Source organism: Dysidea avara, chromosome 4 (assembly GCF_963678975.1).
Source record: "Dysidea avara chromosome 4, odDysAvar1.4, whole genome shotgun sequence".
Classification (NCBI taxonomy): Eukaryota; Metazoa; Porifera; class Demospongiae; order Dictyoceratida; family Dysideidae; genus Dysidea; species Dysidea avara.
This window is the reverse complement of record NC_089275.1, coordinates 12851791-12867586: the sequence shown is the minus strand read 5'-3', so window position 1 is coordinate 12867586 and position 15796 is coordinate 12851791. Positions and strand designations below refer to the sequence as shown.

The 15796-nt window shown below is 38.9% G+C and overlaps 2 protein-coding genes across 3 annotated transcripts in view; both read right to left on the bottom strand.

The window, feature by feature from the left end:
• The window catches only part of LOC136253055 (long-chain-fatty-acid--CoA ligase ACSBG2-like), a 193263-nt gene that overhangs the window by 12177 nt on the left and 165290 nt on the right, over positions 1-15796 (bottom strand). The window lies entirely within an intron of this gene.
• LOC136253064 (long-chain-fatty-acid--CoA ligase ACSBG2-like) overlaps positions 1-15796 on the bottom strand; it is a 205277-nt gene that overhangs the window by 163937 nt on the left and 25544 nt on the right. Inside the window, exons 10-11 of the mRNA XM_066045671.1 lie at positions 8196-8316; positions 2919-2988 (exon numbers count right to left, since the gene is read on the bottom strand). Coding sequence (XP_065901743.1) covers positions 2919-2988; positions 8196-8316 — 191 coding nt within the window. The remainder of the gene's footprint in view (positions 1-2918; positions 2989-8195; positions 8317-15796) is intronic.

Below are 15796 nucleotides of genomic sequence, written 5' to 3'. Positions count from 1 at the left end.
CATAGCTGAACTCCCTATAAGGTAACTTCTTCTAGCTAATCTTTCTACAGGGCGATTTGTTTGTAGCTGAGTTCTCTACAGGGTGATTTGTTTGCAGCTGAACTCTACATGGTAGCTTCTTTGTAGCTCTACAATGTTACTTCTTCTAGCTGAACTCTCTACAAGGTGACTTGTTTCTAGCTGATCTCTCTACAGGGTGACTTGTTTCTAGCTGAACTCTCTACAGGTGATTTGTTTGCAGCTGAACTCTCTACATGATTGTTTCTTTGTAGCTGAACTCTCTACAAGGTAATTTCTTCTAGCTGATCTCTCTACAGGCCGATTTGTTTGTAGCTGAACTCTCTACATGATGGTTTCTTTGTAGCTGAACTCTCTACAAGGTGATTTCTTCTATAGCTGATCTTTCTACAGGGTGATTTGTTTGTAGTTAAACTCTCTACACGATAGATTCTTTGTAGCTGAACTCTCTACAAGGTGATTTCTTCTATAGCTGATCTTTCTATAGGGTGATTTGTTTGTACCTGAACTATCTACATGATGGTTTCTTTGTAGCTGAACTCTCTACAAGGTAACTTCTTCTAGCTGATCTCTCTACAGGACAATTTGTTTGTACCTGAACTCTCACATGATTGTTTCTTTGAAGCTGAACTCTCTACGAGGTGATTTCTTCTAGCTGATCTTTCTACAGGGTGATTTGTTTGTAGCAGAACTCTCTACAAGGAAACTTCTTCTAGCTGATCTCTCTACAGGGAGATATGTTTGTAGCTGAACTCTCTATACATGATTTGTTTGCGGCTGAATTCTCTACATGATGGTTTCTTTGTAGCTGAACTCTCTACAAGGTAACTTCTTCTAGCTGATCTCTTTACAGGGTGAATTGTTTGTAGCAGAACGATCTACAAGGTAACTTCTTCTTACTTATCTCTCTACAGGGTGATTTGTTTGTAGCTGAACTTTTTACAAGGAAACCTCTTTTAACTGAGCTCTGTACAGGGTGAATTGTTTGTAGCTGAACTATCTACAAGGTAACTTCTTCTAGCTGATCTCTCTACAGGATGATTTGTTTGTAGCTGAACTATCTACAAGGTAACTTCTTCTAGCTGATCTCTCTACAGGGTGATTTGTTTGTAGCTGAATTCTGTATAGGTGATTTGTTTGCAGCTGAGCTCTTTACAGAATGGTTTCTTTGTAGCTGAACTCTCTGCAAGGTAACTTCTTCTAGCTGATGTATCTACAGGGTCACTAGTTTGTAGCTGAATTCTCTACATGGTGGTTTCTTTGTAACTGAACTATCTACAAGGTGACATCTTCTAGCTGATCTTTCAACAGGGTGATTTGTTTGTATCTGAACTCTCTACAAGAAATCTTCTTCTAACTGATGTTTTAACAAGGTGAATTGTTTGTAACTGAACTCTCTACAGGGTGATTTGTTTGTAGCTGATCTCTATACAGGTTACTTATTTCTACCTGATCTCTTGAATTCTGTTCAGAGTGACTGCTCTATTAGGATGACTGCTCTATTAGAGTATCTCGATCTCGCACTTGCTACACCAAGTTGGATTTCGTGTTATAACTCCGTGGCTTTAAGTCTGATTCTTCTACACCATTGAAGAGCCTTTCTAAGATGATAACTCCATCTGTACAGCGATTTTGAAAGCATTACCCCAAGTGGTTTATCTGGTAGGCGTGGCAAGCATAATAATAATAATAATAATAAAATAAAAATATTAAAAATTAGCTAATCTCGATTGCGTAATTGTTACACACTGTTGATTTTTTCGCTGTATCTTCCTGGTTTTTAGCTCGATTTCTTTCAAACCACAAAAGGTTTGAGGTTCAATAGTTAACCTATTCACCCACCGATTTTCAGCTTCTTCCCATACGCGGTTTACCCTGTAGGCGTGACAACATATTGGTGTTATTTTTCGTGCATAATCGCTCATAACTCTTTGTCTGTTTATGGTATTCCAGCTAAAGTTGGTACCGAGATGCGCCTTTATACCCCCCTTCTGTGTGCCAAATTTCAAGGCAATCGGATAACGCGTTCGAGTTTTATAGCAGTTTTTGTAAGTGTGCGACAAGAAAAAGAAAAATAAGAAGAAAAAAAAAACGAAGAAACTCAGCCAATTTTTGAAGTCGCATATCTCGGGAACGCGCGAAGCGATTTTGCTCAAATTTGGAATGTAGAGTGCTGCAGTTGGGGGGCATGTCCACAGCAAAAATCGTCTTGTTTCATCAAGGAAGCACAGAGCTACGGAGGTGCGAAAATTGCGTTTTCTTTCTTCCTGTCATTATACTCACGGGTGTTACGCGCCGGCTTCTTGGGCCGCACGACACACTACCGTGTGTCTTGATACTGAGCAGCACGACCCATACCACTTCTTAATGTTGAAAATGCAAGTGGGGTAAAAGAAGCTATGTTGTTCATACTTCCGTTGTTTCTCACGTTCAAAACGTCAATAAACTACAGTGAGGATACTTGGGTACTCAGGCCACAATGTGAAGGTGCAATAACCTTAACTTTGACATTAAAAAATGCCTTCAGATGTTTGCTTACCTCCCAAGAATCCTGAAGCATAAACGTCTACATGAGCTCCACTATCATTGCATATTTAAGGCTAAGTCTCACCTGCAAAGAGGCTACAACGAATACATGAAAACGACATTTTCTGCTTCCATAAAATGAGTACGTCGCCAGTGCTCCCACACTGGCTGTACTTGGCCGCACAATATGGCTATATACCTGCATAATGGACTGTTCTGTTGGAGTATTTCAACAGAACTTTGTGTATAAATGAATGGGCTTCAGTTATCCGAACAATTCACTTATCTGAACACTTTTAACATTTCCTGAGAACAAAGGATTCAGATAGTCGAGGATTCAGTGTAATTGTAATACACTACACATACACACTCACTCATTAGGACTATCAATCTTCATCTCCACACCAGCCATGGCCTTACCAGCACTACCCAACTTGTAAGCAGCTACAGGTACACAGGAGTGTATAAAGTGGATCACAAACAAACAATAACTACATATTTACCAATGCCGCTAACCTATATTATATAGTATATTAAAAATTATAAATTTAAAAATGAAGTAGGGTTCCAAGTGATAAAAAGTAGTAAAACAAGATATGAAGCAATAGTAGCTATTACAGCATAGCTCAGCGGAAAATCCCTACTTTGGCAATGAACACAAAATAATTTTTATACCAAGCCAAAGTAGGGATTTAACACTGAGCTATGCTGTAATAACTACCATTGTTCATATCTTGTTTCATTACTTTTTATCGCTTGGAACTCTATTTCATTTTTAAATTTATAATTTTTATTATACCAGTTTGTTTAGTTTTTTTTGTTAAAGCATACAGCTAGCTATAAACATGTGACTGTTTTATTAGGGTGACTGCTGTATTAGAGAATTTCGAGTCAGCCTGCAAAGATGTGTGCTTGCCCAAAAAGGGGAATGGTCATTGTGGTTTCGATCGATTATTAAACTGTGACTAGAGCATCACGAATCAGCCTACAAGGTGTGTAGTTACAAATAGAGCTAGCGAAAAGGGGCATGGTCATCGTGGTCTTGATTGATAGATTGATAATAGTAGAATAAAGAATGAGCGTGATCTTGTGACCAGGGGCGTAGCTAGCCAGAAGGTGATGGAGAGGCAGGCATGCCCCCACGAAACACTCAAAATCATTCATGATTGCAAAAAAAAGGCTAATGACCCAATGGTGGGCTAGCCAACATACGGTGTTGTATTATTACAGCTTAAAGAACTAGCTACATAACTATTTCAGTACTGACTGCTTCCAATCGAGCCGTTAACTATATGAGCCTTATCCACAATGATGTTTTATGACATCACGAGAATAAAAATGGCCGCGATAGTTGGGGGACTGTTATGCAAGCACCTATGGAGAAAAATTTTTGATTGCTCATATTTCAGCCAGGAAAGAAGATATCGAGTTCTAAACAAAAGGTGCAGTCAAGTTTTATATAAGACATTACGATAAACGAGTTTTGTCGCGTTTCAAATTTTTTTCTAAATAGCGTATGTTTTCAATAGCTTTTGTTACTTTATAACTATACCTGTCGGTTAATGGTCGATATCTCCATGCCTAGCTGAAATATGAGCGATCGAAAATTTATCTCCATAGAAGCCTGTATAACAGTCTCCACTGCTTGAAGGTTCTTAGTTTACTAATTTGTTAAGATGCCTTACTGTAGTTATACTGATAGTAAAGTGTCAGTAAACTTAAGTATATGGAACATAATTATTTTACTAAGTTTTAAACTCTCAGTAAAACATCAGTGAATGCAGGTTTACTGAAAAACTACTAAAATAACAAACAATTAACTGTTCCATATACTGGGGATATACCACTCTAGTAAACTAAGATACTTCAAGCAGTGCCCCCAACTATCGCGGCCATTTTTATTCTCGTGATGTCATAAAACGTCATTGTGGATATGGCTCATTCGTCGAGCATCATCGCACGTGCCACAACTGTACTCCAACAAATTCATCCAGTCCGGTAGAGCTAACACTTCAGTGCAAATACAAGTTACTTTACGTTAGCCACAGCCTGTGCTGTAGTCCTAGCACACTGCTGACAGGGTGATGTGTTCACTCACTTCACTCGGCGAAATTCAAATGCCATGTATTGCACGAAATCCCACCTGTCTTGCTAGCAGAACTTGTAAGCTTGACTGATCCACCTGACTGACTGACAAAGTAAAAACAGACTGCACTTCCGTACGTACAAAGGTCCAGTGTGATCGATTCGATAAAATAAACTTAGTACATTTATTTAGCTAACACTTTATCACCTCGTAGGCAGCAGGTTCGTAGCGTCATCTGGTCTCCTTTGTCACTTGTGAGTTGTGACTCCTGCTGCGGAGAAGCGGGTCACTCTTTTTAGATTCAAAAATGTTCTATCACGCGAGTGATCTAGGCTAAATATAAAAGTATGTCTAATATTTTCGTTTGATAGATTCACGAGCGAGTTGAATGTTGTGTGTGCGCATTCACTAGCAACCCCTGGTGATACTGCGTAGTAGTGTACATAATTTGTGACCGGATTTGCAAAAAGGTACCTTTTTCACACACAAAATTTGACCCATTTTTTGACATTTAAAACTTCATAACTTTTTTATCATTGCATATAATTGCACGAAATTTTCTATGAGTGCAGCAAAAGTATCTGGGTGTATTTTGAAACTAAGAGCAACTTAAGCAATACAAGGAATCAAGTGTTACGTCGTTTTGTTTGCTGGTATGTAAAATGTGTGGAAAAGGTACCTTTTCGCAAATCCGGTCACATTTACAGTCATTTGCGTGTCAGTTTAATACTGGTAAACTTGTGACGAAGGTTTTAAAAAAATCATTTAATGATGGGGGGGGGGGGCAAATGCTCCCCCCTGCCCCCCCTTAGCTACGCCTCCCCCTTAGCTACGCCTCTGCTTGTGACCTATCGTGGAGTACCGGTATCTCCGTACAGTAGCGTAGTCTAAGCGTCTTAATAATTTTGTGGCATCTATTATGCTGCTTAAAGGAAGCGTTGATATGGAAAATTAGCACCTCGATATGGTTTCGTTGGATGAAGAAGACGACAAGCAACCTAATTGAAGATAAAAAGAAAGGACAAGAACCCCAAAAGGCACATCCCACCGGTGAGTCTGTTGTTGTGGCGTAAAATGGTGACCGTGCGCTACTTCGTTTGGGCTCTAGGCTTGCGACTGTGGTCAGTGAGTGAGTGAGACAAAATTTCGAGCTTTGATGATTTAAAATAAAAATTCTATATCTGGCCATCAGCAAGCATTTTCTTGAATTTAATGCTACATTTGATGTTAGATGGACTAATATTGTTCCATAAAGGTGATTTTCGTCATGTAAGAAGTTTCTAAGCTGGTTTTTAAAGGCGGTATTTTTTGGCAGCGCGCGTCACTTTTATTACATCACAAACGATTGACATTAACATCATTACAGCTATGGGTAGCCACCTTTGAATACATTTTTTTTCACCCTAGCATTTTTTGCAGGCTGTACTCTCTTGGCTGTTTTGGAATAGATAGCTATCACTTCTTTTTGTTATTGCAAGCCACAGTCAGCCTACAGCCGGCTTTGGGGCTTTGTCTTTTTTCTTTACTACAGATCTGGAATGGCAAAAAATAAGGACATTTACATGTCTACTTAGATTAAATTATCACATGAACTCTGAGACTTCGTACATTGCTAAACTCTTTACTAAATCGCTTGTTACATAGCCAAACTCCTCTGGTTGAACTCTCTACTGGGAGACTTTTAAAGTACAAATAGCTGAACTTTCTACAGGGTGACTTGATGTACAGCAACTGAACTCTCTCCTGGGTGACTTGTAATGTAGCTGAATGCTCTAATAGAGAGACTGTATTATTAGAGTATATACAGTATGTAGTGTAGTCAGTTTTCTATAACTCAATTTTAATCCGATTTCTTCTTAACAACAACCTTCTACAATAATTAATCCACTACATCACAAATTTCAGCTCAATTCCTTCAGTGGCTTGTCTGGCAGGAGTAGCAACAATTTCATTTTATTTTTTTTTGTGAAACTAAATCGCCCCTGTTACATATTAGAGTTGTACCGATTCCCACTTTTTAGGGAAAACCGATATACGATATATTTTTACTCTGTTTTACCGATACTTAATCGACACCCGATTGTAGGACTCCACAAGTTATACTTGTGCATACTCCACTAAAAGTGCAGCTAGTAAAGCCAATGTTGTGAAATTGTTCACTTACCTCAACTCAAAGTTGCTAGTCACGCAAGTGGGCTATAGCCTGAACTATCACTGGTAGTTACCACAAAACATAAACAAACTATCTCAGTACATACCAGAGCCTTTGACACCAGCCCTCCAGTGGTACTGCTGCTGCTGCGAAGCTGAATAGACTAATAATCTGCTGGCCATAGCCCATTACAACCGATTTCTGACTATAGTAAAAACAGCTAATTAATATCAGTACAACTCTATTACATATGGTCAACGTTTTTGGTATAACTCCATGACCATCATCTCAATTATTTTTTCAAACCAAAAAGGGTTGTACCAGAGGAGGCTGGACACAATGTAAGCACTTCTGAAATTTATTACTGTTAATTGCATATTTCTAATATGTGATGAAGAGTAAGTGATAGAAGAAATGTTTAGCAATATCCACACCATGTTACATTGTGCTTCTTAAGATGAACAGCAAATTCCTATTGCAAGGCGGGAGTGAGAGTTTCTAATTCTCTTCGATTCTCTGTGAGGCCCTGCTAGCGGCGTCTGCTCTTCTTTTTCAATACCCTGAGAGGCTTTGTTAGCATGCATATTGCTTTCTTCAACAATTATTGTGCTTAAATACATGTATATAAGGTGTTCCTATAGTATTACACATGGATTCCACCCAGCAAATGCTTACATACGTGATCCCCATTACATAGATTTCAAGAGCAATTTACGTGCCTGGAGTAGTGGGGTTGAACGGCTGAATAGACTAAACTTGAAGTGAACTCTCGAATGGTATTTGTGAAAACTTTCGTGAATGCTTTCAATACAAAATGTATGTGGTCACGTGTGTGTGTCCAAACCTCCTCTAGGGTTGCACTACAATAATTACTTCATGTATAAACCGATTTTCAAGCTATTCAGTCACGACTGTAAATGCACTGTATAATGCACTGTATTATGCTCTTACTGCCCTCCAAAATTGAGGTACATCAACCAAGGCACACACAAGTTATTTTTCAAAGTGTGCAAAAAAAAAGGACAAATCAGAGAAGAAAAATACAAAGAAAATAAGACAAACTTTGAAGGTGCACAAGGTGCACAGGGTTCACCTTAAATTTGGAATGGGAGGTGCCCTGCCCTGAGAGAGCTTCCACAGCAAAAATGGTTAATTTCCGAGCTACAGACACATCAAAATGGCACCTGTAAATACACACTTGTCTGCCGCACACCCACACCAGTTGTGCTTGGCTGTACAACACACTATTGTGTGTCTTGATCATAATGGGTACTGTAGGTACAGTATGTGCACACATGTTTATAGCATGTATGTGTAGTTAGGATGTGTACATATGCACACACTACACACAAACACATTCACAATACCATACAATGTGTAGACAATCCAATCATAATGGAGATGATAACTTACAAAGAAGGGACACAGTGTGTGGTCCAGTACATTCAGACATTCCATACATCTCATAGATGGGTACATCCAACTGCATGAAGAACTCTACCACTGAACGATCAATGGGAGCTGTACCAGTGACCTACCAGTGTATAGAGCAGTAATAGTGGTCTGTGTTTGTGATGTGTGTGTGTCTGTGTGTGTGTGTTGTGCGTACATGTGGTGTGTGAGTTCTGTGTGTAGTGTACCTCACATACATGACTTTTCTATTGCTCATATTACAGCAATCTATCGTAATATTTATGACCGGGAAAGTGAAAACCTGCCATATGTTTGCAATTTCATTTTGCTACAAAAAAAAGTGCATAAATACACTGCATGGGTAAAAAATGCATCCCACATAAAATTCTGAATGTTTTAATCACCTCAAGTTAAGGAATAGAGGAGTTTAGTATAAGCGGAAATATTTTAATTGGTCTGTTAATAGCTGTTGCGCAACCACTGGATGCTGTGGTTAGCCATAAAAATGTACAGAAACCATTGGGAAACGGATGACCACGGACACTAAAACCTTGGTTATCCGCAAAAGGAGATGCGCTAGTCTTGTAAACAGCACCTGAAACTACATTGATTTCTACACGTTTTAGTGGTTGTCTGCAGGGTATGTGGTTAGCTAGTTACAAGCTTCTGAAGTTGAAACCGCCTGGCAAAAAAGTGTTCTGATATCGAGGAAAGGAAGCAGATGCTTGTTTCTATGTTTTGATTGAAGAAAAACACAAGAACAAGCATTAGGATCACCTGGATAGTGTTTGCTAAACTTCATGTTTGCTTGTCGGCCCATCTGGTCGATTGTAGCGCTCATAATCCATGGAATCAATGAAATTATCTATTACCAAGCTTTGCCAATCAGTTCTGAGCGGTTTTCCAGTAGAAACTCAGAAGTATCAGGCTTGGAAAGCGTTGTATTATAAAACCTTTAACTTTACGGCTCCATAAGTCGCTAACCCTTTATCCTATTAACAGCAGGCAACCACGAAACTAAAGAGAAATCAATGAAGTTCCTATCTATGTACAGAAAATTGGAACATACCATATACTTTGTAAGCAACGGAGGTTTTATTGTCGGTTATCATTGTTTTCTCAATGGCTTCAATACATTTTTATGGGCATCCAGAGCATCCAGTGGTTGTGCAATATGCAATTAACGTTAATTGCATTCCTAGACGCTTATACTAAACTCCCTTATTGCCTGCTTGTGGAGAGTAAGAATATCTTTGTTCAGTGTCCGTACTGTAAAGGCATGTGAATTAAAGGCACTTGACTGAGTTGTTTATGATGCAGTAAAAATAAAATTCACTTGTATAGTTCTGTACAATTGAATTTCTTGCTGTTCCAACTGTCTTGCGCTAATAACTCTAAAACTATTAACATGTGTAATTGGTTGAAACTTTGGCAATCCACTATAAATATTACTGTATAAGTACAGTGCTACAGAGAAGTATAGGTTAGAGACCTAACAAGGTTTTAAAATCCACTAAGATCTGAGGGCATGGTCTCTAACCAACTTAGAAAATGCATGCATTTTATATGGGCAATAGGTGGAGTCATTGTGGAAAGAGTTATATGTCATACTGAAATCATCACACAATGTTAAAATAACCATGGAAGACTAAAGGTGCTTTTGTCGAAGTGTTGAATAAATCAAAGCTTGCACCATTTCCTATCACAAGTTAGACTTAGATCTGGCACAGCTGCATGGGAAATGGAAGTGATTAACAATGTCAAGCTGGGTTAGTAGCCAGTGCATATGGTGTTACAGCAGTGTAAAGAACACGTGTGTAGAAGAAGCAGCTTGTGTGGATTTATACGATGGGAACAAGTTGTCACAAGTTGTGCCTTCAGTGGCGCCACAGTAGCAAGAAGAACAGGCATGGCTTCACCACACTCACATTACACATTGTGTAAAATAACATTTCTACAAGGAAGTTTACTCATTTAGGTCTTAGAAAACAACCTTAAAACACTCTAGAAACAGATGGGCACTAAACAGAATTTTCAATAATATTTCTGGACTTCTCCATTCATCGTAACAAACATACACACATAAGATTTAGTGTAGCCACGATATATCGATACATTGATAGTATCGATATAACAAGGTGGTGATATGATATAGCCAATCAGTTATATTGATGGTTGCACCACTTAGTATAATGATGTGGGGGAGGCCAGACATATGGTACTTGATATTTAATTAAGTTATGTGTTGATGGTGTAGTGTGGTAAACAAACCAACCGCAAAGTAAACTGGGAGGTTTTACGGTTTCTATGTAGTGCCACTTGTCTCAACTGTAAAGCAGCAGCAAAATGCATTTAAAACCTGATACACAAGAGTAGCTTTTGCTTGTGGTATACATCCAACCTAAATTTAAACCTACAATGAAGAGTATGTATATGTTTATCTTGCAAATGTTACAGTTAGTTCTATCTAATCAAAAACAGCCAAGCTGTAAAAAAAGGTGCGGCCCCCAAAAAGGCCATGGTGAAAAAAGATGTGAAATCCAAGGTGGCGGCCAAGAAATGGCTGTGATGGTAGGTTAATGGTTAAATTTTAATAACGACAATTCAGGTGAATTTGGTGCCAAGACCAAGTGGCACAAAATTCACCTGAATTGTGGTTATTAAAATGTAACCATTAACCTACCATCACAGCCATTTCTTGGCCGCCACTTTGGATTTCACATCTTTTTTCACCATGGCCTTTTTGGGGGCCGCACCTTTTTTTACAGCTTGGCTGTTTTTGATTAGATATCACTTCTTTTTGTATTTGTATACTGCCAAGCCGGCCTATGGATGGCTTTGGGGCTTTTTTTAACCCATGTGTTTTTTTCTTTTCCACAGGAAGAAGAAAAGAACTTAAAGAAGATTTGTAATACTTCAATATTTTTGATTTTATTAGTAATTATACAAATTATATACATATATTTATTACATGCCCATTATTCCCCACAGGATATTTTTTTGCAGCTGATCTCTCTACTGGGTGACTTGAAATGTAGCTGAACTATATACAGGATGGTTTCTTTGTAGCTGAACTCTCTACAAGGTGACCTCTTCTAGCTGGTCTCTCTACAGGGTGATTTGTTTGCAGCTAAACTCTCTACATGGTGGTTTCTTTGTAGCTGAACTCTCTACATGATGGTTTCTTTGTAGCTGAACTCTCTATAAGGTGACTTCGTCTAGCTGAACTCTCTACAGGGCGATTTTTTTGTAGCTGAACTCTCTACAGGTGATTTGTTTGCAGCTAAACTCTCTACATGTTTGTAGCTGAACTCCCTACATGATAGTTTCTCTGTAGCTGAACTCTCTACAAGGTAACTTCTTCTCTACAGGGTGATTTGTTGTAGTTGAATTCTCTACAAGGTGAGGCTGAACTCTCTACATGGCGGTTTCTTTGTAGCTGAACTCTCTACAGAGTGATTTGTTAGCAGCTGAACTCTCTACATGATGGTTTCTTTGTAACTGAACACTCTACAAGGTGACTTTTTCTAGCTGATCTTTCTATAGGGTGAATTGTTTGTGGCTGAACTATCTACAAGGTAACTTCTTCTAGCTGATCTCTCTACAGGGTGATTTGTTTGTAAGTGAACTCTCTACAAGTTGGTTTCTTTGTAGCTGAACTCTCTACAAGCTGACTTCTTCTAGCTGATGCCTCTACAGGGGGATTTATTTGTAGCTGAACTCTCTACAAGTGATTTATTTGCAGCTGAACTCTTTATGTGGTGGTTTTTTTGTAGCTGAACTCTCTACAAGCTGACCTCTTCTAGCTGATCTTTCTACAGGGTGATTTGTTTGAAGCTGAACTCTCTACAAGGTAACTTCTTCTAGCTGATCTCTCTACAGGAGATTTGTTTGTAGCTGAACTCTCTACATGATGGTTTCTTTGTAGCTGAACTCTCTACAAGGTAACTTCTTCTAGCTAATCTCTCTACAGGGAGATTTGTTTGTAGCTGAACTCTCTACATGATGGTTTCTTTGTAGCTGAACTCTCTGCAAGGTAACTTCTTCTATTGATCTCTCCACAGGGCGATTTGTTTGTAGCTGAACTCTCTACATGGTGGTTTCTTTGTAGCTGAACTCTGTACATGATGGTTTCTTTGTAGCTGAACTCTTTACAAGGTGACTTCTTCTAGCTGATCTTTCTACCGGGTGATTTATTTGCAGCTGAACTCTCTACATGGTGGTTTCTTTGTTGCTGAACTCTCTACAAGGTGAATTCTTTTACCTGATCTCTCTACAGGGTAATTTGTTTGTAACTGAACTCTGTACAAGGTGCGTTTTTGTGGGTGATCTCACTGCAGATTGATTTGTTTGTAGCTGAACTCACTAAAGGGTGATTTGCTTGTAGCTGAACTGCCTACATTGTGTCTAGTTTCTAGCTGATCTCTCTACAGGGTGATTTGTTGTAGCTAATCTCTCTACAAGTTGATTTGTGTGTAGCTGATCTCTCTGCAGGTTGATTAATCTGTAGCCGATCTCTCTACAGTATAATTTGTTTGTAGCTGAACTCTCTATAAGGTGATTTGTTTGTAGCTGATCTCTCTGCAGGTTGATTTGTTTCAGCTGAACTCTCTACAGGCTGATTTACTTGTAGCTGAACTCCTTACATTGTGTCTAGTTTCTAGCTGATCTCTCTACAGGGTGATTTGTTTGTAGCTGATCTCTCTACAAGTTGATTTGTGTGTAGCTGATCTTTCTACAGGTTGATTTGTTTGTAGCCAATCTCTCTACAAGGTAATTTGTTTGTAGCTGAACTCTGTACAAGGTGCTTTTTTGTAGGTGATCTCACTGCAGATTGATTTGTTTGTAGCTGAACTCACTAAAGGGTGATTTGCTTGTAGCTGAACTGCTTACATTGTGTCTAGTTTCTAGCTGATCTCTCTACAGGGTGATTTGTTGTAGCTAATCTCTCTACAAGTTGATTTGAGTGTAGCTGATCTCTCTGCAGGTTGATTATTTTGTAGTCGATCTCTCTACAGGGTAATTTGTTTGTAGCTGAACTGTCTATAAGGTGATTTGTTTGTAGCTGATCTCTCTGCAGGTTGATTTGTTTTAGCTGAACTCTCTACAGGCTGATTTACTTGTAGCTGAACTCCTTACATTGTGTCTAGTTTCTAGCTGATCTCTCTACAGGTTGATTTGTTTGTAGCCGATCTCTCTACAGGGTAATTTGTTTGTAGCTGAACTCTCTATAAGGTGATTTATTTGTAGCTGAACTCTCTATAAGGTGATTTGTTTCTAGTTTATCTCTCTACAGGTTGATTTGTGTGTAACTGGTCTCTCTACAAGCTGATTTGTTTGTAGCTGATCTCTCTGCAGGTTGATTTGTTTGTAGCTGATCTCTCTTCAAGTTGATTTGTTTGTTGCTGATCACTCTAAAAGTTGATTTGTTTGTAGCTGAACTCTCTGCAAAGTGTTTTGTTTGTAGTTGATCTCTCTACAAGATGATTTTTTGTAGCTGACCTCTCTTCAGGGTGATTTGTTTCTAGCTGATTGCTCTACAGGTTGATTTGTTTGTAGATGAACTCTCTACAGGGTGATTTGTTTCTAGCTGATCACTCTACAGGTTGGTTTGTTTGTAGCTGAACTCTCTACAGGGTGATTTGCTTGTAGCTGAACTCCTTACATTGTGTCTAGTTTGTAGCTGATCTCTCTACAGGGTGATTTGTTTGTAGCTGATCTCTATACAAGTTGATTTGTGTGTAGCTGATCTCTCTGCAGGGTGATTTGTTTGTAGCCGATCTCTCTACAAGGTAATTTGTTTGTAGCTGGACTCCTTACATTGTGTCTAGTTTCTAGCTGATCTCTCTACAGGGTAATTTGTTTGTAGCTGAACTCTCTATAAGGTGATTTGTTTGTAGCTGATCTCTCTGCAGGTTGATTTGTTTTAGCTGAACTCTCTACAGGGTGATTGCTTGTAGCTGAACTCCTTACATTGTGTCTAATTTCTAGTTGATGTCTCTATTGGGTGATTTTTTGTAGCTGAACTCTCTACAGGGTGATTTGTTTCTAGCTTATCTCTCTACAGGTAGATTTGTGTTGATTTGTTCATTGCTGATCGCTCTAAAGGTTGATTTGTTGCAGCTGAACACTCTGCAAAGTGTTTTATTTGTAGCTGGTCTCCCTACAGGGTAATTTGTTTGTAGCTGAACTCTCTCCACAGTGACTTGTGTGTAGCTGAATTCTGTGTAGCTGAATTCTCTAGAGAGTGACTTAATTGTAGCTGAATTCTCTACAGGGTGCATGACTTGTTTATAGCTGAACTTTCTTCAGTGTGACTTGTAATGTTCTGAATCTCTATAGTGATATATTTGCTTAACTCTCCACATGGTGACTTGCTTCTTGCTGAACTGTCTATAAGATTAACTGTTTGCAGCTGAACTCCCTACAGAATAACTTGTGATGTAATAAAATTCTATAATGGAGTAAATAAATTAGCCGAATGCTCTATTAGGGTGACTGTTCTATTAGAGTATCTCGATCTCGCATTTGCTACACGGAGTTGGCTTTAGAATCATAACTCAGTGGTTTGTAATCCGATTCTTCTGTACTACTGCAAGGACTTTCTATGAAGATTATTCCAGCTATACACCGATTTTCAGCTCATTTCTCTAAGCGGTTTGCCTAGTAGGCGTGAAAACTAATACTTTTTTATTCGTAAAAATCGATTGCGTAATTGTGACACAGGTTGGGTTTTGTGTCATATCTCCATGGTCTTTATCTCGATTCCTTTCAAACGACCAAAAGGCACTCCTACGATGGTTACTCCATCTACATAGCAATTTTCAACTCATTCCATGAAGCGGTTTACCCTGTAGGCGTGACAACAAATCGATCTTGTTTTACGCGAATAATCGGTCATAACTCCTGAACCATTCATCGGATTTGTACCAAAGTTGATGCTAGGATTCGCCGTTGGACTCCCTTTCTGTGTGCCAAATTTCATGGCGATCGGAGTACGCGTTTGCTTGTTATAGCAATTTTTGCAAGTGTGCGAAAAGACAAAGAAGAAAAAAAAAACCAAGAAAAAAAACCTAACTTTGGCAGCTCGTATCTTGGAAATGGCTGGAGCGATGTCTTTCAAATTTGAAATGTAGTCTCCCCTGGCTGGCGGGCAACTGTGTAGCAAATTTGGTTCCAATCGGATAAGTGATCACTGAGATACAAAGGTGTGAAAATGATGTTTTCGTTCTTCCTGTCAATATACTCATGGGTGTGGCGCACCGGCTTCTTTGGCCGCACGACAGTGTCTTGATATTGTGATATATGTATCGTGACATAAACCTTGGTGATATATGATAGAGTTCCTCTATATCATGGCAGCACTAGTTAGATTGTACCTCCCATAATCGAATTCTTTGAGGTATGCCCATAAAATGAATAGAGTGGTTACCCCTTAAATGCGCATGAAACTTTAAAGGAATTAAGCTGTAAATGCGCACGTAACTTTTAGTGATACGTGCTTAGACAAAGCAAACTTATGTGGTGAGGCTAGATAGCCTTTCCTAACTCTATTAGCCTAAAACAAGATATCAATAGAAAGCTTATTCATTGGCCTACTT